General features: G+C 43.2%; 1 protein-coding gene across 1 annotated transcript; it reads left to right on the top strand.

Moving 5' to 3' along the window:
• Positions 1-347: 347 nt before the first annotated feature.
• On the top strand, positions 348-16,251 carry RPP25L (ribonuclease P/MRP subunit p25 like). The gene is made up of 2 exons (XM_085628446.1): positions 348-483; positions 15,376-16,251. Exon 2 carries the CDS (start codon positions 15,387-15,389, stop codon positions 15,948-15,950), a length of 564 nt encoding a protein of 187 aa, XP_085484572.1. The 5' UTR covers positions 348-483; positions 15,376-15,386; the 3' UTR covers positions 15,951-16,251.
• Positions 16,252-22,649: the final 6,398 nt, after the last annotated feature.

Genomic DNA, 22,649 nt, shown 5'->3' on the forward strand with positions numbered 1-22,649 from the left:
CCACATGTATTTCACGCCCCACAGATTCTCTCAGGAGACAGCAGGTTGGGCATCGCTACAAGGGGCCACAGGCCTGGCAGTGCCCCAGCACCCTTTATCCAGGCACCCCTTTGGGCTCCACAGGTTCGCGAGACGCATCTTGCTGACCTCGTGTTCTCTATGTTTTTGCCCTGCTCCATGTGAGAAGGTAACCTCATTAACCTCTCTACGTCGTTGTATGGGCGCTAGTTCTGTTCAGGCCGCTTTTGAAAGGCCTTGGGGCTTGTTCTGAGCTCGCGCTGCGGTCCGGCGCGGCAATGGCGGTGCTTGTAGTCCTTGTAGTGGCAGCCGCAGGGCGAATGACGGCCCAGAGGTAGCGACGTAGAGCGCACCGGGAAGGAGGCTGCTGCTGTTCCATGTTCCTGTGGGTGTCATAGACCTGTCAGGACCCGGCGGCCACTCACACTGTGTGCTGTCGGTGTTAGGAGGCAGTCACGTCTTCAGGTAAGCTCGGGCACGGCTGGGTTGGTCAAGGGGTCTCTTGTCCACGCTGATAGGCATGTGCACCGTCAGGGACTCCCACTCTGGGATCCGAACCTCTGCATTAGGGAGACATCTGTAGGGCTCCAGGAGGGGGAGGGAAAAGAGCTGATCGGGGTAGGAGAGGGAGTCTTACCACATTTAAAGTCCCAACATACCGTTAACCGGGCAAACTTTGTAAAGAATACGTTATAACTTATAAGCCTCTAGTTTTCTTTAATTTGGAAAAAACCTGACACCTCAAATTACAAGTGGGAATCCAGCTTTTACCAATACTTAACTCTGCTATTCTGTTTGAATAAGTATCAATTGTACGTCAACTTTAGCTCACTCAAGAAAACATACATTGGCAAAGCCAGTAGGTCTCGTCTATGTAAGATCTATTGGATTTTGCGTGGCTGCCGTTCAGCATGGCTAAAGGTTTGTGGCATAGAGGAGTGGCATGGAGAAGCGTGGTGTAGAGTGACGTGGCATGAAGTGTCGTGGAAGGGCGTTGAGTAGAGGGGCATAGATTGGCATAGTATAGAGTGTCAATGAGTAGGGTGTGGTAGAGTGTAGTGGAGTGAAGTGTCATGGAGTAGCGTGTTTAGGCGTAGCATAGAGTGGAGTAAAATGTTGCAGAGTGGAGTACATTTTAAAAGTATTTAGAGTTTTGTGGAAGGGCATAGAGTGGAGTGGCCTAGAGTGTGAGTGATGTGGAGTGGCGTAGAATGTCAGAATGGAGGGGCATAGATTAGCGTAGAGTGGAGTAAAATGTCATACATTGGAGTGTTGTGGGGTGGCGTAATGTGCCAAGAGTGGAGTGATGTGGAGAAGCGTAGAGTAGCATAGAGTGGGGTAGAGTGTCAGTGTGGCATGGTGTAGACTGTCATAGTGGGAAGTGTCATAGAGTGTCAGAGTGAAGTAATATTGTGGCGTAGCGTAGAGGGAAGTAGAGTGTCATGGACTAGAGGAGACTAGCGTAGGATGGAGTAGAGTGTCATAGAGTGGAGTATGCATGGCATGGTAGCTCACTGCTGTTAAACAACACATTTTCAATTGAAAGGACCATTAAATTTGCACAAACATACAGTTTACATTTTAAACTATACAGCTCACAAACGATAGTGTATGGAAATCGCATCAACAAGTGAATGTATTTATTATGATCTTATTAAAATATTTGTTTCCACCACACTTCAGAATTAAAAACAAATTTGCTTTATTTGTGCTTTTTGAAATATTTGCTTAGTTCATTTACAGATATTTAAATTGTGTTATGTGCCCAAAAAATAACATCCTACTGCCTTTGCCCTCACATGGGTACCCAGAGGATCGTCACATAAATCCTCTCCCTTTGAAGTCGGAGAAAGAAAAGTAAGCACAAAGCTCTCTTGAAGATAGAGCCTGACATTTGACCTACGTCTTTGAATGCAATGCACAGTAGAAGTGACAAGATAAAGTACAAAATGTATAAGCCTGTTTACAGAAAGCGAGTACTTGGGGAAGAATACAAGGAGTAATGGTGAACAGGCTATACTCCACTGGAAATGTCCAAAACATGCTGACAGCCTGAAACAAACAAAGCAAGCAAATGGAAAGCAAGCAAATGTAAGTTACTAACCACAAAGCCAATGTAATGAAGTGGACGGAATTAATTTCCAGGGAAGCTTTCAGAATGTCCACAAGGTGTATTTGCAAACCAGAAAGCTGCGCAGTCTGGTAGGGTTTAACTAAAAAATGACTGGCATTCTTATCAGATAGAAACCGGTACATATCATTTCAGGGCCAACTACATATGACTACAATGCCATTCCTACCAAAAATTGTGTGCGCAATATTCCTAGAAAGTTCCCTTTGTGTTTTGTTTTAGGTTTTCTTCCCTGCTTTTAAGATTAATTTTTATAGAGAAATTAAGAGCTGGACTACTCATTGCCATGTTCATGGAAATATATCTTTTTAAATAATTCAAGTGCAGCTTTAGGGTTTTTAAGCACACTCGGAAGTTGAGAAGCCAGAGAAACAGGCTGCTTTGTTGAAGCTGCCAATTGCAGTCCTAAATTCCCATGACATTATTGCCATTTGATTTCTAGTGGGTGCCTTTTTAGGGCTCCTGGATCACAAAGCTCTTGAAGGTTATAGAAAGTTGATTTTTCTTTCATTTTTATCCTGGTCTGTAGCCAACTGGATTCCTCTAAACATGAGAGCTAGTCTGATTGGTCACTTTGAAGCCAATCAGATTCACTGAAACATGATGTAGTTGCAGTAAATATCACTGGCATCCCTGCAACCATGAGCATTGTCCCAGGTGCCTTCCTGGACAGGTTTGCAGTGTATAAAGGCTGTTGGATGCCCAATGTGAGGGGTTTGTTGGAGTTATGATGAGGGTGTATAGCAAGTAGAGCAGCACACATTTTTCTGTCTATTTCACTTTTCCTTGAATTCTTTCACTGACCACTGGTCAAAGTGACACACTTTGTTTGGTATGCGTTACTCCAGCACTGACTTAGGTAACTCCCCCTGTCATTTACTTTGTAAAAGTGGGAGTTTTTGTTTTCCAGGAATGCAGAGTGCAAAATAATATGATGCATAAATTAGCGCTCATGGCGAAGTGTCATACAGAAGCCTAGTGCAAACACGAAAATGTCAAACCATGTCAACAAGCTTAAAGGTTAGCAGCTATGCCACAGTGTATTTTCTAGTAACTCGCAGGCTGTTGCAAGCCTGACAAATACTCACACTGCCTCTGCAACAGGTGACAGGATGCATAAGTGGTGTGTAGTGCATTGATGTTTGCTGCACTACATTCATCTGTAACAGTGGTTATTAACTGAATATAAACACTCTAACAAACGGGTGCACTGTAGAGTCCCCTGTCTCTTAGTCTAGAATGCCACTCGTAGTTCCTCATATGGGATGTTTGCAGGTTGGGTTAGTGGTAATAACAAACCAGCGGCTCACCCTCTTGACATTTTGGCACGATTAACTTTTCAGATGGGTGATTGACTTTTGGTTCAGAGCTGTCCCTGCCCGGCTAGTTTAATTCAATTTGCCTCTGAACTGACTAGTCTGGCCTCGTATTGGCCCACCATTCATCTCCAGTATCTGGTTGGCTAAGTTCATCTGATTTCCTCTCATATCTTCCAGCACCACCTCTTGAAGAGGGATACTTTGCATAGTATGACTTCATGCCCTATTTGGGCTGTAATTGTTATGCCATTCTGCCCTATAATAAGCCACGGTCGTTGCTCAAATGGCATCTGAAACTTTCTACCTTTCAATTTTGTACGAACACCCGTCTCTTAACCCCTTCGCTGCTTCTGTCGGCCGTCGCGAGCACTACTTCCGTAAGGCTGTGGACGTCCGTTGGCAGACGCAGCTCCGCCCACTTGATCAAAGTGCCGCACCGCGGCGGAAATTTCGCCGCGCTTAACTGAATATGGGTGTTTCTGGCCCTTTTGACTTGCAGCTTCGTTTTTTAGGTCGCTCATTTAAGACCTCTTTTCTATACTTTAGTATATGCTTATTATATACATATGTGTGTGTACTTTGTGGGCTCTGGAGATCATCCCAAAGACTTGTCTGCTTCCGCTTAGGGACTTTTTTTCTGTTCAACTGCCTCTATTTTACTGTCTTGTTAGAAAACAACCAGCAGAGGTTAGTAAAATTCCAGAATTGCTTTCTGCTGAAGGGCTTTCTTTTTTTGCTTTTTCTGGCAACTGCCTCTATTTAACTTTCTTGAAAGAAAACGACCAGCCGAGGTCAGTAAAATACCAGAATCACTTTAGCATTCTCTCGGTTCCAGTCCATAGAAATTGTCTTCCACAAGCACCCGTAGACAATAATATTTTTTCCAAATCTTGTATTTTCAGTGACAATACCACCGAAGGCCCTGATTTTGCATTAAAAACAGAGCTTGGACTATACCATTTCCCACTGAAAGGCAATATTTCTCTCCATGTTTTCCCATACCTGGCGTGTCACGCAGCTTAGTGCTTACTTTCCCTCCATGTTAAAGAACAGTAGATGTTTCAGCACTCAGGCTAATGTGCTGCATAGCTAAATACATATAAGGTCCCAAAGGCGAGACCGATTGCATTGCAAATGCTTGTCTTCTCTGTTGTTGGCTGCCTGCTAGTTCCAGTGGTTGAGATGACTAAGACACAGCACTCAGGATGACATTAGTCACAGGGCCCTGGGACATCGCTGTTGCTGGCGATTTCCCTCGCCATACAGTGGGGATGTTCCTATATGTCCACAGGAATTGGTGGCTCGCTGATTCAGTGTTTCCATGGTGTTACAAGTTGCAAATCACCTTGTTTAAGGTTCTCGTATGTCCCTACACTTCGCCCATTAGCCTGCATCCACTTTGAGACCCCTTGCCTGTGGCGGATTCCTAGAGACTATAAGTATTGGTAGAATTCCATCCCTTGAAATTGTGACCCCCACTTGTCAGGCAGGGTCAGTCTGAAAATGTTAAAGATCTTTTCTAACTTTCGACATATGTGTTCAAATTATGAGGATGCCGCTGCTTCAACTTGTGGAAATCTGAAATGACTGGGTGTCTCGCATCTAGGAGAGATCCAAAATCATCTCCTATGTCCTGCCATGGTGCATCTCTTTGCTTTTCACCTATGACTGGAGCCGGCTGTCAGAAGCACTGGCAGCTTGACACCATTGGTGCGATCTTGTCGACGAAGGTATCTGTACTGTAAACCCATGCCTTTTCTCACAGTTGAGCTGCCCCTTGGTACTCTAGATATACTACATGGAGGCTTAATTACCTGAGTACAATTGTGTCTTCCCTGAGGACGTCTCTTTCCGTGGCACTAAGCACTTTTTGGACTAGCCATAAAAGCCCTCACGTTTGTTGGGCTTTGCTCTTCTTTCCTTGGAGGTCGGACATGAAGGATTATCACTGGTTTGTTTCTGCAGCTAGTCATTCTTTCTTTAGACAGGTGTCTGAAACAGATGGGTGCAGGTCCACTTGCCCTCTGCCTATTCTCTTTCTGAGAATACAATTTTTCAGTGTCGTAGAGGGCTCTACTGGCATACACAATTGATCTCCACTCCTCTGTGCCTTGATGCTGCATCAGAACAGCCTGTAACCCAACAGGGCTGGTATCTTTGAATCTTTGAAAGCATCAGAGTAGCCCATTGTTTTGTCCCTGAGCAGGGATGATTTGATTGTTCTGAATGCTTTCTCTCACCTCCGCCCCTCCTTCCTCACTCTGTTCCATTTCGTATAGTTTTTTTGTGAGGACCTGTATTATTTTTGACTCCAAGAGGGGAGCTAGGTTGCGGATGAACCTCCCACAGTATGTGGCCATTCTCAAGAAGCTTAAGACTTCTGCAGCAGTTTTCGGTAAATCAGCATCTTGGATGCTAGCTATTTTGGATGAATCAGCCTTCACATCTTCACCGTAGACTATGTATCCTTAGAGTTGAACTACAGATTTAAAAAAATCACATTGCTTCTTTTGAAGGGCTAGGTCCATCTCACCCAGCCTGCCTACAGTGCCTCTCACACTTCAGTCATGCTTATGGCTCTTGCAGGCATACACTAGAATATTGTCACTCCTGTGGGAGCACCCTTTTTAGTCCTGTTAGTATTTCCTTTATTGTGCTCTAAAACACCTTGTTGATTAATAAGAAGCCAAACTTTAAACGTTTGTATCTTCTGAGCCCTACCTGTGGTTGAAAATGTGGTTAAATATCTGTACCTTTCCTCAAATTCCAGCCGTTGGTACCCAGAGTTGAAATTTAATTTAGAAAATCGCCTTGGTCCGGGGGATCATATCTAATTCTGCGGGAGCGCAAACATCCCGATTGTCGAAAGATGAGCCAACGGAGGACCACAGACTTGCAGCCATGAATTATTCAGGTGCCTGTATCTTTGTGTGGGTTGTCTTCAATGCAGGTTCATGTAAGCACTCACCGAATGGCATGCAACATTTCTAGCGATTTCCCTTCTCACTGACGGGCTTTCCTCATTTTGAGATTCTCAAAGTCCAGATTCATTTGTAAGTCAAGATAGGCATTGAGCGTGGTAATGGCTTTTTCGTATCTGTGGTCATCCGAGGTGTTTGGAAGATTGCAAAAAAGCTTTAAAAATGAATCGCGGGCACCGTGGAGGAGGTGTGATTGCTTTCGTTCTCTGTTTGTTTTCTTTGTTGCTTTGAAATGGTTGTTGAGGTCAACTACCCACGTGCCACCATGGTACTGCCTTGATCCGCCACAAAGGTCACTAAAAGACAGGAATGTGTTAGAGTTGCCTCTCACTTGGCATATTGGCCTACGATACTGAGTAGTATTTGGATTGCCCGGGAGCAAGGTTTGTAGGGAGGTGGATCAACGTATTCTTTCCTTGCTGGGCTGGCTGGATTGTCCTGTTTATCTTTCAAGATTACTACTGGGCAGTATTAGTTGGCCGTAGCAGAGGAAGCACCTCTTCTTTTCAGGCTGCCTATCATACTTGGGAGGTTCCTCTTTGGTAGTGTGGTTTTCTGATAATTTTTTCCCCAGTCCTTCGGCTGTAGGGATCTGTTTAATTGAAATCTCTGTTAGCGCTTGCCTCTAATATATGTTTCAGGTGTCGCATCACCCTGGGGTCTAGACTTCTCCTTGCTGGGGTGGGTGCCTTTCCTTTTCACTAGTTGCTCTTGTGCTCGCTCTCCTGTGGAGCAGTTTGATGCTACATTTGTCAACCCCTGTTATTAATGATGGTGAGCAGGTGCACTGCGCCCTAGTGGCACAAACGCGGTCTCCTGGTTCACCATCCGCCCCTTTCTCGTAGGGATGATCATCGGTCTCAGCAGGGCGGCAGCTCAGAGGTGCCTCGGTGGCTGGCATCTACAGGAACTGTACAGTAAGGGGTGGGGTGTGATGCACGCCGAGGTGGTCTTCATTGCCAATGTGACGAGTGCTCACATGAACAGATGGCACACCCACAGTGCGTGTACTTGTAACTGTCTCTGGTGCTGAGACACACCAGGGCATCCTTGTATTACCTCCCTTCACACCGCACGCAGCGTCGTGATGCATGAGTGGTAGGTGTATTGTGCTAGTTCCGGGTAGTACATTACAACTTGGCACCATCTGAAAATGTACAAGGTAGCGTGAAAAAGCCCATCTATTACAAAGCCCTGGTCAAAATGCAATGCAAGTACTTCTGAAAGGCACATGCATACAGGGAAGCTTCTAGGACTGGAAAACCTGCTCTAGGCATTGAAAACGTTCTCTATCTGCCTCTTTTGGAAATAGGCCGACTAACTGACATACCCCGAGTTGCATGCTGATAAGCTTCTCAGCATCTAGTGCTCTAGATCGATTGTACTGCCCTTGACCCTGCCCCTTTCTGGCAAGGGACTGCACTACCATTCCCCCTACAGCTTATATTCCAACTTGTGAGAACAGATAAGAGATGGATGTCATTTTTTCACTGACTTGCATTGAATTGGATGATTTCTTTTGAATAGGAAATAAAGCTATTTTGGTGAAAGATTCGGGGGTGGGGGGATCTCTACCAATATGGGGAGTATTGTTCCAGCTAACATGCTTCCTGCAGTGCACGTAACCATGGCAGAGCCCATTTCTTGCTGCTTTTGGATTCCTGTTTGAGGTGCTCAAGCTCACGACTGTAGGGAGATCTTTCTTGGGGATTTTCTTAGGCCGGTCCTCGATGGGATTAGTCTGCCCATCGCAGACAGCAGTACAGACCACATCATGTGAAAATCCAGTGCACACAGCCGGGAGTACCAGCCACATGGGGCTGAGCAGTCCGCTCCAGGGCAGCTCTGACAGTGTTCTTTCCCCCCAAACGGAAGGATGTGTTTTTAGGCCATTTTACACATTTGAAAATCTGCTGGAGGCTGAAGATGGTTTATATTCTCTAGAGGTTATACCATTTCTTTGTCATTCTTGTCAGCATAGTTCATGTAGCAACGAATATTGTTATCAGTTTACAGCCTTGACAGTCTTCCAAGAAGAAACGCGTGTTGGCTTTGTCCAATGTCACTGACACTTCATTCTTCATGCTGGCTTATTGGAACCAAGAACGAATACAATATAACCTTATCTTTTATGTTTGAGATCATTTAATGGAAGAACTCTATTTGATATACAGTTGTCACATACGTCAACCTTAATATCGGGGGTGTATGAAGGAAGTTTACAGATAGCGAAATATATTGACGAAAATTATGCTACTTCACGATCTCATAAATAAGGTACATTACTCAGCCTAGCCAAATTACACTGTAAACAGTGGATAATGATAATACTTTGGAGCACAGTATTTCTCTCGTACATGTTCCAGACCCAAGGCGCTAGAGATTACAGAAGCAATTCCAATGATATTTTGAATGTTAACCATGTGAGCATCGCAGATAGGTGACGTAGATTGTGGCTATGAGGTTCAAGAATTATGTGAAGAGCATATTCACTGATATTCCCGTTTATAAATCATATACGTCTACTTTTAATATAAAACAAGCATTGGCATAGCCAATAGGTCTCGCCTTTGGGACCTTATTATAAGTGTTTAGCCATGCAACAGTTGCATAACTAAATACTTATAAGGTCCCAAAAGCGAGACCTATTGGCTATGCCATGCGGCCCTGCGGCCGCGAACGTGAAAGTGATCGCGATCAAACATTAAAGCGGCCGTGTGGCAGCGAAAGTGAAAGTAATCGCGGTAAAGCGCGGCGCGCGCGCCGCACACATGCACTGTAGCTCTAGGCTGGCCTGGTAGCACTTTTTGGAGCCCTCTCAATAAGTCTCGCCAGACCTTAAAAGGGAGTCCTCAAGGACACTGGAGTTCATTCATCCAAGAAACAAAGTTGATACCCAAATGTTTACAGTGTGGACTGCCTAATAGTAATTGATGTCCATATAGAATATAGATACAAGACATGCTCATTGAATGATTTGATGAATAGTTAGTTATGCAATGTTGGGAACAGTCGGATGTATGTTAATAAGATTCTGAGAACGTGTGTAATGAAGTAAGTAGTTGAATGAACGGTATGTATTGGGGATTAATGTATATGGTGTTATTCAGTTCTGATTAATATATGTTGAGAACACATTTCCAAAGGAAAGCCATCTATATGTTTGTTCTCCTGTGCATTGTTAAAGCCAGAAGTGTGATATTGTATACAACATCTATGTGGCATATTGACGGAGTGCTTCCAAAATCTACTTGTCCTGTAAGAACATTCACTTGTCCATTTTGGCGCCATCCAGAAAGGTGACAGATTATGACAGCATTTCCATTATAAAAATAACTCTGATAATAGCTTCTATGATTATGCCAGGGTTCATTTTATATCAGGGTTTGGATTTAAGCAAGCGGTCGATATTTCTCATTTCTGCAATTCCACCTAGGAAGAGCTGAGCAAAATCCCCATTTGGAATTCCCCCGTTTTTCTTGCCGCCCACTACCCTGAGCCACGGCACACCGGGGGCATGTAAGGCTTTCCCCTGCCAGACTACAGTCTTCTCTGCTCCCTCTCACTCTGCCCACGATCCTCTCTCCTGACCTATTACCCTGCAGGAGCCTCCATGCTCTTAGCAGGTGGTAAATGAGAGCAATATTGCCCATAGAAAAGGAAATGCCAAGGGAAATTACACCCGGTAATATGGAATGTGCACCGTTGTTTCCCATTCATAGGGATAATCTTGTAATTGCATGATAGTGTTGGTGTTACCACATGGTACTGGTTTTTATGGTTGCGGAATTGCCAACCGGCCGGCACCATGCAACTCTTAATCGTGGCCATATGAGGGCTGGAATTAGGAAGTAAAGAGTATTTCCAGGATTGAAATACCTGCGAGTCTGTGCACAACCAAACAACTTGTTTAAGGATATTCACCAACCCCTGTCCAATCCTTCCCACATAGGAAAAGATGGAAATATGCTCCCGGAAGGCAGGTGTGAAACTTTTTTTCTTGGTGGAAAAGAGGGGGTGGAGGGAAAGTGAATTTGCAATTGCTAAGCTGGTTTTCGACCAAGCAAATATTAGTTTGTACTGTTACTTGTGTGAAAATAGAAGTTGCAATAGTTTACTAAATGTATGGTCTTCAGACCTACTTCTTTAATCTCTTGGAATTTGTTGTAAATCTACCCTAATGCAAGGACAGCAAAACCTTTTTTGAAGTTGTTTTGAGACCAATTTATTTTTAAGCAATCATCAATCGTACTGTCGTGCTTCTGCACATATTTGCAGCTAATCAAGGAGCAATCTGGGAATGTTCTAAATAGCTTCAAATTGTGAACCTGCATACACGTTTTTACACTGGAACCACTGTCAATAATGGAAGCTGATCTCACTACATTTTTCTAGATTTCTTAATGGTAAAAGCTGTTAATGAAATATTTATACAAGTCTGAATAACTTACAAAACTTGCCTTAGTGGCTGCCAGTCCTCTTTCACACATCCATACTCTAGTATGATTTAGTAAACTGGCAGCCCAGGATTTCTGCTACAGTGGGTTGGGTCTACTAATCGAGATGAAAAAAAAAGTGCATAAGATATGATCATATCTATGTTTATAACTTTACCAGTGCCTGTTACAACCATTCACTATCAAAGTGGCACTCGTGCAGGGATATATTGTTGGTATAAATGATTTAGTGGAAGTTGTGATCCATAGTGGATGGATGATTGAACGCCAGCCTTGGTCACGTTGGCCGCCATTAAGGTACAAGTGCATATAAAAACACAACATTGTGTTGAGAATCATATGATTACATGTCATCATTCAGAAATAAGTCACAGTGATGGCCGTCTTGTAATGATATAAATAAGTGAATAAGTGTCACAATTGATAAAACATGAATCCAAGAAAAACTTTTAAATATATTAAATATACGGCTGTTAACCAGTCTTCAGTTAATGGTTTCTATAATTCCTAATATGTTGAGTCACACATCATGCATGGTTAAATACATAGCACTATATTATCAGTAATGATTAATATTCAATATATATAGGTTTTTCAGATTATGTAATTATGCCCCAGTGGGCGAAATCTAATCAGCAGAATTCACAATTACTAATGATTAGTATTCAAAATATATATTTTCACATCTTAAAGGCATGCCCCAGTGGGCTGTATCTAGTCCATAGAATACTCAATCCATTACTATTATGTATATCCACTACATTCTTCGTGCTTATGTGGACTTGGATTAGCAACATGTCACTATATCGTGGACAAATATATCAACAAAGTAACTCAACAAAATGTTACAGCATCTCGCAGTTTCTGAAAATCCCATCTTTCAGATCCAAATCCATGTCATTCTCGCCACAAGTTAATTCCTCATGACAAATTTAGCTTACTACATAAATCATCTATCCGGTCTGAAAAAGAGAGGGAACAAATAGACAGGGGATACGAGTATGTATGAATATTGTCCTATGCAAAACCCGATGAGAGAGAGGAAAAAACTTAAAAGTAATTTGGTGATATGAGCCTACCAGAAGATTGGCTCCAGCTGAATCATTTAGGATTTGTCTTACTGATTGTTTTAAATGTGAAGATTTTGGGATCTACCATACTTTTTGTTTGTAATAAAACACTTTTTAGTAAACTGTGGCACCCAGGAAGCACCATGGGTCAAACTCCATGTCTAATTCATAATACTGCCTCGCGAAGAACAGTGGCAGAGCACTACTTAACGAACAGTGTTGCTACTTCTTGGTCCTATGAAGTAATTTGTGAAATTGATGGTAGTACTAGTTTCTTCAATTAAACAAGCATTTGCAATGCAATAGGTCTCGCATTAGTAAAAGTTTGAGTTTTTGGCGTAGCAAATAATGGAACACTAATAGCTCGAATTTTTAGTAATGGAGACCTATAGAGTGTAGTGTATGATGTATTATGAAAATAAAAGCTGATGTGTGAATATGGGCCAAATGAGAATGGTAAACAGTAAAAAAAAAATGGATGAATAAAAATATGAAAAAGGGATCTTAAAATGCAAGATGGAATGCATAGAGGGTGACCCCCACCGCCTTGTGGGCCAGCGTAGGCGCAGCACCTCCAGCGCCTTGGGGGCCAGGGTAGGCGCAGCACCCCCACTTGCAGCACCTTGGGTGCCACGGTAGGTGCAGGACCCCCTCCTCCTGCGCCTTGGGTGCCAGGGTAGGCGGATTGGGGCGTGCTGGGGGGGGGGGGGAGGAGTGGTGTCCCTGGGCAGGGAGAGGCTGGGGTGGGGAGCAGTGATGGGGGAGGCTGGGTGAGGATGTGGGGCAGGCTGGGGATGGTTAGGGGAAGGCCGCTGTCCCTGGGGAGGAAGAGGCTGTAGGAGGAGGGAGTGGGAGGGAGTGCCGGAGGAGGCTGGCTGAGGATTTGGGAGGAGAGCGCATTCCTCGCCTAGATCGGAGAAGAGACGGGGTACTGCCGAGGCAGACAGACTCACAACGCAGCAGGCTGGAACACACACACACACCTTGCACTCACAATGACTCGTGCTTACACACACACTGACACTCGCACACAAGTTGCACACACACTTACACTCTCCCACACACAACATGCTGACACCCGCACACCATAACTTGCGCACACACTGGCACACTCATGCGCACATTCATACTTCCACACACAACTTGCACACAAGCTGACACACACACACACCATAACTTGTGCACACACTGACTCGTGCTTACACGCACGCTGGCACACACAACTTACGGACACACATCCAAATTGCATACAGGCGACACTCACACCCACCACTTAATCACACGCTGATACACTCACGGACAAACCCATACTTACACAAACTAACTTATGCTTGCACATACACACACACACCGACGCGTTCATGCATGCACCCACAACTTCACACACACTGACTCATGCTTAGGGCACCCATTGCATGCAGAGAACTGGTTTACAATTACATAAGCCCCGCTTACGTATGACTAAGGACAGGAAACAACACAGCCTGCCCATGGCACAAGACAGACAAGAAGGCATGTGCAAAAAGCATGACCTCAATAGGGAGTGAAAGGGGGAGGGAGGAAACGTGCGGGAGGAAAAGTGTAGGCGAGAAATGAGGAGGGAGTGAAAGCAGAAGGGTGGTGAAGACGGTGGGAGAAGGAAAGTGAAGATGTTAAAAGTGAATGGAAGTAAGGTAGATGAAAAGGTGAGTAAAGATAGAGGAAATGCGGTGTGAACTTACTTGAGTTCCAGTGGTGGCTGATGACATATGAAAGTGGTGAGGCGTGACATTATTGTTGTTGTAAGTCGAAAGTGAAAGTTTGAACTGCATTGGCTGTCGCGTTTTTTCCCTCGAGAAAGCTTAGTAAAGTCAATCATGGCAGTGAAGGGACCAGTGGAGGTTATGGCCGGCACCGTTAATAAGCAGACAGCACCCGAGGCGACAACTGTCCTACCCCGAGCTGTAAACAACAGAGGAACTATTACCGAATTTACTGTATTTCTTTACTGACCTTGGGGTGGTTTGAGGCGGGACTCAAACTCGTTACCCGCGAGGCAGCAGTGTTTTTAATCACTAACGGTTTGAAGAAACTACTTGCACTGTATCCTGTCCACATTACATTTCAGGGTTGGTGTCCATGAAACATTTCCTTCCATAGTATGAGTCTTCAGTATTAACAATGCTGAGAAGTACTAAGGAGGACGTTCGTAAAATGTTTGTGCTTATTGTATTAAACCAGATGAATTTGATGCACCCGAGGAACTGCTGCCCGATTTAAAAAAAAAAAACACACAACAACCAAAACAAGATTTATGAGCGCATGTGCCGGGATCTGACTGGGGCTGTTAAGCCCTGGAGAAAAACAAGCCCGGCGGAGCGTGGCGCGCGTGCGCTTGGGGGCGGGGGAGCGGACCCTTTGAAGTGCTCCCAAAAGGCGGATTGCATGGCGGCACGATGCGCGTGATTGTGCGCGTGCTAGCCATGCAATCCGCTTTTTGGGAGCACTTTTCAAACCCGCTTTCTATAGTCTCGCTTTGCGATCGCTTACGCGATAGCAAGGTCCAGACCTAAAAAAGAAGCTTCGCGCATATTGTAGTGTTTTCTTTAATACCTCTAATATTTTGCCAGCTGCACATGTTGAAGCCTTTGCTTGCCCGGGGCAGATTAAGCTTACCAGTTTCTATTTTTCCTCTAGTGCTAATTTCACAATGTAAAATTTTTGTATCTAACTTCTGGTTTCACAAATTATAATCCTACAAATATTTTTGGATGACTATCAAAAGCTAAATCTCTAGGTAAGTAGCTCTCCACTCAACTGGACAGAATACACCACTTAGAACCATGACAAATGTGGTTGGCGTTCAACTAAGCTAGTCATTAAAAAGTGTGTTGCAAGCACTTGCTGAAAATATTTCACTGATTGCTGGCAGAGAAGTGACATAGACAAACGACCTATTTTATGGGGGTGCACAATATGGGTGCCAGTCTACTGCAGGCTGTCTTTCGGTGGGACACCTACCTTGCTGTTCATTGTGCTGCAGAATACACCAGTCTTTGCGCCTGTTGAATCTGAAGTGTCCAAAAATATTTTCAATTCTTTTTTTCATTCAGGATTGCAACCATGTCGCAAAATATCTGTCATTACGACATTGAGCACGACCAAATATGCTAGACTATAGCTGTTGTTGCTGTCAATATTTATGCAGTGGACTGTTGCCCGCTTTAACTGGCTTTTATTATGAAAGAGGAATGGCAAAGATCACTCAGTGGGAAGCTCAGACGTTGGGGAGTTGGGGCAAATAGCGCTTCTTGCAATAGATAATTTCTTTTGTACCTTGTTCTGCAAGTGTTGAGAATTGCGCAAAATAGGAAATTTTCTTTATTAAACTGCATCACTATTGGTGTTGTTTTGTTGCAGGTATTGTAAACATGGAGAATTACACAAAGTCTAAGACTGTGGAGAAGCCATTCCCTCTTCCCTTCCCCAGCGTGCCCGCAGACATCACGCACATGAAAGTGAAACTTGGCAGTAGGATTCGAAATCTGATGAGTTATGCGATGGCTAAAATGGAGTCTGACACAGTGCGACAAATCCTTTTCAGTGCTACGGGCAAGGCAGTCGGCAAGGCCATCACCTGTGTTGAGATCATGAAACGCAGGCTGAAAGGGCTCCATCAAATCAACAAACTCTTCTTCTGGCAGATTGAGGAGATCTGGGAACCTATTGTGCCAGAGGCTGGTCTAGAAAGCTTGACTGTGAAGAGGAACTTGCCAGCCATGTGTGTACTTTTGAGCAAAGATGATCTTGACACTCAAGAGCCTGGGTACCAGGCGCCAGGCTGCTTTGACAGCTTGTGGATTGAAGCAATGAAGGAAGAAGAATCACAGAGCCAGAAGAGGAGAAAGCAAGGTGGTGGAAGAGGGAGCAGCAAGGGGGGCAAATATCCTCGTTCAGCAGGAGGACGTGGAGAAGGACAGAAAAGGAAACCTTGATTTAACTAGACATTGGCCTATCATTGCACCAACATGCATATGATATATAAGATATAACATAATTTCTAATTTTTCAAAGTGCCTCTACGCAGATTGCTGCCTAAGGTGGAATGTAATGGCCCCTGTAGGGAAAATATCCCACACAAGGGTTGAGTGTGGAAGAATAGAAACTTATTCCTGGTGCCATCATAGTTGTTGAACATCATTTCTGTATAATAAAACTGTTTTCTGGCTATAAACTCTGTATTCTATAGTGAACTTAATAAAACCTTACAGGCATTAACAGCCCCCCTATTGCTTACCATTGGTTAGATTTATTGTCACTCATTTGCTTGATTCTTATTCAATGACTTGGCTTTTTGTCCTGCCCCTAGAACCATATACCCACCCCTCTGCACTCCATGTTGCTGTCTCCCTCATGTTGCAAACTCGAAACTTTTCCTCTGCCAAAATCCCTCCCCTACACTCTGCGCTGCTTTCTTGTAAATGTGCTTTTCCCCCTACCCCGTGTTGCTCTCCCTTATGTGCTACTTTCCTCTTTCCCGCCTGCTCATCTGTTGACCTATAGCCACGGTCCTTTTTTAAATATTGTTTTTTTCATATTATTTTGGGTGGGAGGACCATGCAACAAATTGCTGCTGGCCCCTGTACCTTTAAAAAAAAAAAAAAAAAACCTGCGTCAATTTGTAGGTGTACATGGCTAATGTGCACGCCTATGTCATCATGCAAGTGCGTAACTACAAAATGATGAAGCCTTGTCATTGCTGCTTTTTTCCCTTCATTTTTTGCTAACAAAAAAAACACTGGCAGAGCCAATGGGTTCCAAAGGTGAGACCTATTGGCTTTACTAATGCTTGCTTTGCAACTTTTAACATGCTGTGTATAAACATTACCCTGGCCGTTTGTGCCCTTGCCAAATATTTTTTTTAACTATTTGCATGCCATGTATTGTCAATATTTTTGCTTTTCTTTAAATGTTTTTTTTCTTTAAATGTTTTATATCTCTGAAGCTTATATGGCTGCAAAAGTTGTTTACAAACAGAAGTTTATCCTGAATCAAAGTTTCTAAAATGCCCAAAAATCTGATTTTAGGACTAGCTTTAACAGCGTAGCCGTCTGAGAGTTTGTCACTAGTTCTCAAAAATATATACAAATAGTGGGTTTCAGGGTAGGAATATTTTCTCACCACATACTATTTACTGTTTGATGTATCAGGGAAACTTTCACATCTTAAAATTACTACCACATTCAGTACATTATTTCACATATCCATTCTATACAGAACAAATTCTGTTTTGTTATTTTTAGGTCTGCAGTTAGTCAAGACCATTTGATTTTCCTAAAGTTACATAGACTGTATACTTACAGGGGCTTTTAGCCAGCTTCCTTCTATTGGTATCATTCACAATTTCTTCCGTCCTCTACATCATACAGATGAGGCAATGGAACATCCCACTTCAGCCATTGACTATGTTCTCTGCGAGCGATGCATTCAGCTCTTTCACTGGTAACACGTCCACACACAAAGTAGTTCCCGTCTGTGCCTGGGAGAAATATATGTATATATCTAATATCATTTTAAATTGTTGAGGACCTAACCCCTCCCCCCAAAAAATAACTTTTACAAATAAGCATTGGCAAAGCCAAAAGTCTGGCAGTCAATGCCAGACGTGTTGGCTTTGCCAATGCTTGTTTTACATTGTGACCAAAACATTAGCATGGAGCTTCACAGCAGTGTGTATGCTTGCAGTCAATCAGGGCCACTCTTTAATACCTCCAAATGTATTCCTTTTTTTCTATTATTTTTACCAGAATTAGTCTATAGATTATTTTGAAAATGATGGCACGTCTTCGGACAGTGTATAACACTGCATGCAAAAGATTTTGTTTCAGCAATCGTCGAACCCCAAGTAGCAGCTTCAGGTGAGCGCACATTGGTAATATCAAAGAATAAGTTAATCAGCTGACGTCTTGTTTAAGTCCTCCCACTAACTTCTACCCAGAGTCATTGGAATTATGTGATACTGCAGCCCTGCTTTTTCCACAGTATTGTGGTTTTATCACACTCGCCACTTAAGGCAATAACTGCGGATAATTTGCGGATTTTTTAAATGACAAAATGGAAAATTACTACTGCCACAGAATGTGGTGACTCGTGCTTCTTAATTTGCTAACTCTTGCTGTATATTTAAGTTGACGCTGCAGCATATCTTGGACCTGGTGTGCTGCATAATTTGAGTGACGCTTCTCATACGTAATCATCCTAATCCCCTTTCCTATTTTGAGTAGGAAAGACACCTTTCAGCCACAAGGAACTTGCTTTTTGTGCAGCACTTTCTACTGCGGGCTTTGACATTTTGTACTGTTAATTATTGATGTGTGTTAATCCGGCACCCTAGTTGTAAGTTCGACAATGAATATATATTGCAGGTATTATTGCCAAGTGATATACATAATATAATACATGGGCAATTGCAGTAAAAAGGCTTGTGTCTAATTTCCTTATTACAGGTCGACTGTAATAAAAATAAAAAAATGACCTAGCAATACCATTGTGACCAGGTATTACAGTTGGCCTCTGACCTTCCATTGCAGGCATTCACCTCCAAGAAATCAGTTCTGAAATAGCCATGTTTTGAATTTTTTTCTAAAAATGATGAGCGATGCAGCTCCTCTAAGCTCGGCCAGTGGCGTATTCCAGTTTTGCAGTACGAAACTTCGGCCTCCCCAACCCGTGGTGCGTATTCTTGGCACTTTAATCAGTTTTGCGCATGAGGACCTCAGCTGTCTGGACGGTTGGTACCAGACAAAAAAATCTCTGAGAGAAAGGTCACATGTTGTTCAGAGCTTTATATGCTACACCGAGAGCTTTAAACTCAATTCGCTTAGCCACCGAGAGCCAGTGAAGTCGGCGAATTTCCTTGGAAATTGAGTCATATTTGGGGATTTTTCCCAACAGCCGAGCAGCTGTATTTTGAATCGTCTGAAGTTTTTTTTAGATAATGCTTTCGCATGCCAAGGTAGAGAACATTGCAATAGTCCAGTTTTGCCTGGACCAGCGCAGTAACTACCAACTTTCTGGACTCCATAGGAATGTATGGCCTGACTTTCTTCAATTTTTTTTATCAGAAAGTGGGAGGCACTGACCGTAGCATTAGTCTGGTATGATAGTGCTAGCTTGGTATCAATCCACACTCCTAAATTTTTGGCTTTTTGTACAGGTTTGGGTGCTTCACCCATCTCTGCTGCCCACTAAAGATTGTCCCATCTTGGGTTCAAATTACCGAAGATTATAATCTCGGTCTTTTCAGAGTTAAGCTTTAAGCAATGTAGTCCCATCCATCTGTTTACATACAGTTTTGAAACTAGGGTGGGCAAAGCTTGTTTTCTATATGCTGCAATGACTATCTGGGTGTCGTCTGCATAGTACGTCAGACTGAACCCAAACTTTAGAATCAAAGGGGCGAGTTCCGCGACGTATATATGAAAAAGGGTTGGACTCAAGGAGGATCCTTGAGGGACTCCGCAGGGTAAAGCAGATGTCTCTGAGTGAAAACTGCCCTTTGTGACTGTTAATCTCCTTTCCTTCAGGAAGGAGGCCAGTTAAGTCAATGCCATTCCCTGGACCCCCATCGATTCTAGCCGCTGTTGCAACAAGTTATGGTCTACCGTATCACACGCGGCTGATAGATCGAGGAGGACCAGGGCAGCTGTCCCTCCTCTATCCATCACCGTTCTGATTTCCTCAGTGGCATTGATCAGAGCAGTTTTAGTGCTGTGCTCCCATCGAAATCCATACTGAGAGTGATCGAGCAGATCATTGTCCTGAATGAATTGAGATAGTTGCTCATTCATGATTTTTTCAATTATTTTAGCTGGGAGTGGTAGACGAGCAATGGGACGGTAGTTGGATGGATTGGCCACATCCAGGTTGGGCTTCTTCAACAAGGGGAGAATAGAGCAATCTTTCCATATGGAAGGGAAATTTCCTGAACTGAACATAGTAGTAAAAATCTTTGTAAGTGCAGGGCTTACCACCTCCACTATCTTTTTAAGGACAGCAGGTGGGCAGGGATCAGTTGGCGATCCGGATTTGGCTTCTAATATATGTTTTGCTACCACCGCGGAAGAAATTGGAGAGAACGAACGTAGGTAATTTCTCTTCGATTCAGCACATAGGGGCAGTTCTATGGAACTGTTATCGGACGTGGCTATAAAAGTTTCGTAGATATTCATAACTTTAGATTTAAAAGCCGATGCAATCGAATCACAGAAATTTTGGTCACATTTTATTGCATCAGTCTTTGGTAGTGATGCTAAATTATTTACTACCCTAAACAATTCTTTAGAGGTATTTTTAGCTTTCTTGATTTGATGAGTAAATTAGTCCCTTTTAGCATTTTTTAGTGAGTTTTTATTGTGACTTAGGACAGTTTTATATAACCTTTTTTCTGCTGTCATAGTTGGCTCTCCAGCGCCTTTCCGTTCTACGGCACATTTGTTTTTCCTCACGTAGAGCGTCTGAGAACCAGGGGGCTGATGGTACGCTCCGGTTCCCTGAAGTTTTCCTAATAGGCACTGAGGTTTTAATTGCTTCATTAAGCCATTCTGTATATTTAACCTCATTTGAATCTGAACACGGGTTAAGCTGAGGACACGTCATTCCGTTGGGTAACACTGCTAACAATTTCTTAAGAGCCTATATGTTAGTGAACATTTGTGTTACAAGATTGGTTCAGGCTCCTGTGTCCTCCAATACATGAACCACAGGCCTGGTGCATGGTACCACAATAGAATCTTGCAAACAAATAACCAGCTATATTAATTTGCACTGTGGAAGCGATTTGATACCAGAATGTCACAACACAGAATTTCGTTGTTTTGCCAACATTTCAACTTTGATATCTCTTGAATTTTAGAAGCTGCATTTTATTTTTGATCGTGTCGGTGGAAGCGGTTGGCACTACGATTAAGGCCCTGATAAAAGACAAGGCTCGGTCGGTATTCAAATAAATCCATCACGATTTGAATATGCGGTGTTGCCTCTAAAGAAATAATCCGAAGTGGCTAGAGGGAAATTAGGATTTTTTTCTAGATCTCCATTGTTCTCTGTTTTTAATTATATTACCACCCCAGCCAGGCTGTCCTGTTTGTTCCACCTGACCTAAGTCCTTGTATGTCCATCTTTGAAAGGCTGTACCATAAACACATAATTGCTCCCAGCTGGAGTGACCAAATACGTGTAAAACGCAGCCCTTCCCCCTAGGCCCAGAGACTAGCCAGTAAAAAAATGCGTACTCCCCAAACACTGCCCATTTACATATTTATATATGCACATGTATATCTGAGTATATACGCGTTTGCCACCAGTGTTCTCAGCATTTTCTGGACCCAGGCTCGTTGTTTCTCCCAGTTTCTTCCTGCGTCAAAGCCATCTTTTTTTTTTTTTTTCTTTCTTTACTTGAGCTCAACTGCTGTCCAAAATGTAAAAAAGAAATGACAAAGTCAATAGATTATGCATAGGTCAAAACCAGTAAGCTTTGCCAATGCTTGTTTTCAACAGTTTAGATCATTAAAAGAAGCACAGAATCCCTGTATGTTGCAACACAATCTGAACCACAGCATTTAATAAAAAAAAAAAATCTGATGTGCAAAATAATCAACTACTTTTTGGTGTTTTTAATTTTGCGTAGATTCTTCTTTTATTCTTGTGGACTACAATTAACATGAAGGAGCAAGACGCCAAGGATTTAAGTGATTTGTCTGAAGCCTGATGGCATGAACATATATTTTAAGGAAAAAATAACCTGCCATTTATTATAAAGATGTTGAAAGTCGCCTCTGAGTTCCATGACTTTAACAAGCAACTCCGCCTTCGACCTGTTCCTGTATATGATCATGGAGCTCCTAAGAAACTTGCAATATCCATATGATGTACGGCAGGGAGTGCTTCACCCCAAATATTCTAGTACAGTTCAGAAAAATAAATGTATGTACTATTCAACACTAAACGTGGGCGCAAAGAAAAAATGATGAGGGTTGTAGGTGGAACATGGAAGAGTAGATTATGTTAAAGTCCTCCAAGAAGCCAGATATGTGCAGTAGAGCTCTTCATTGGATAGAATGCTTGTCCTCTTTGGTAGAGTGGCTTTGTTTTGGTGGATGGATGACGGCTTCTTTGCTGTTCTTTTAATTACCAGCCGGCCTTGGAAGAGTTTTTACAGGACGACTGAGAGCTTAACTATTTTCCATGAAGCCCTGATTATAGTTGGCTGCAGTAAAGTTTTGTTGTGTGATTCCTTTGACATACGCGCACCAGCTACAACCAGTTTGCACTCGTGGTGCCTTCAGTGGCATTCGAGCACCTCTGTTACCCAGCCTGCTCTGTATTCTTGGGGAAAGCTAGATTTGCATTTCCTTCCTGATGGTCTTGTACATTTCTTTTCCTGGCTGGAAAGTTCCAGCGTTTTGCTGCCTGTATTGAGAGCTCTGTTCCACCATTTATCTTTTTCCTATAGGCAAGGAAGTAGAGTCCAGGGCAAGCCTTGAGACTCCTGTTCTGGGGGCACTGGTGGAGTTGTGCCCTCGGGTACGGCTTCTTTGGCTTAATGGAAGATGCAGAGGGACCTAAAGGCAGGGCATCTGGTTATTGGCAGTCCGTGTAGGTTTATCAGCCCTGCACCATGTGTTCCTTTGGGT

The sequence above is a fragment of the Triturus cristatus genome, chromosome 2_1 (assembly GCF_964204655.1).
Source record: "Triturus cristatus chromosome 2_1, aTriCri1.1, whole genome shotgun sequence".
Classification (NCBI taxonomy): domain Eukaryota; kingdom Metazoa; phylum Chordata; class Amphibia; order Caudata; family Salamandridae; genus Triturus; species Triturus cristatus.

Excerpts from the sequence above, each read along its gene's own strand:
- RPP25L (XM_085628446.1), top strand. The coding sequence starts at position 15,387 with ATGGAGAATTACACAAAGTCTAAGACTGTGGAGAAGCCATTCCCTCTT.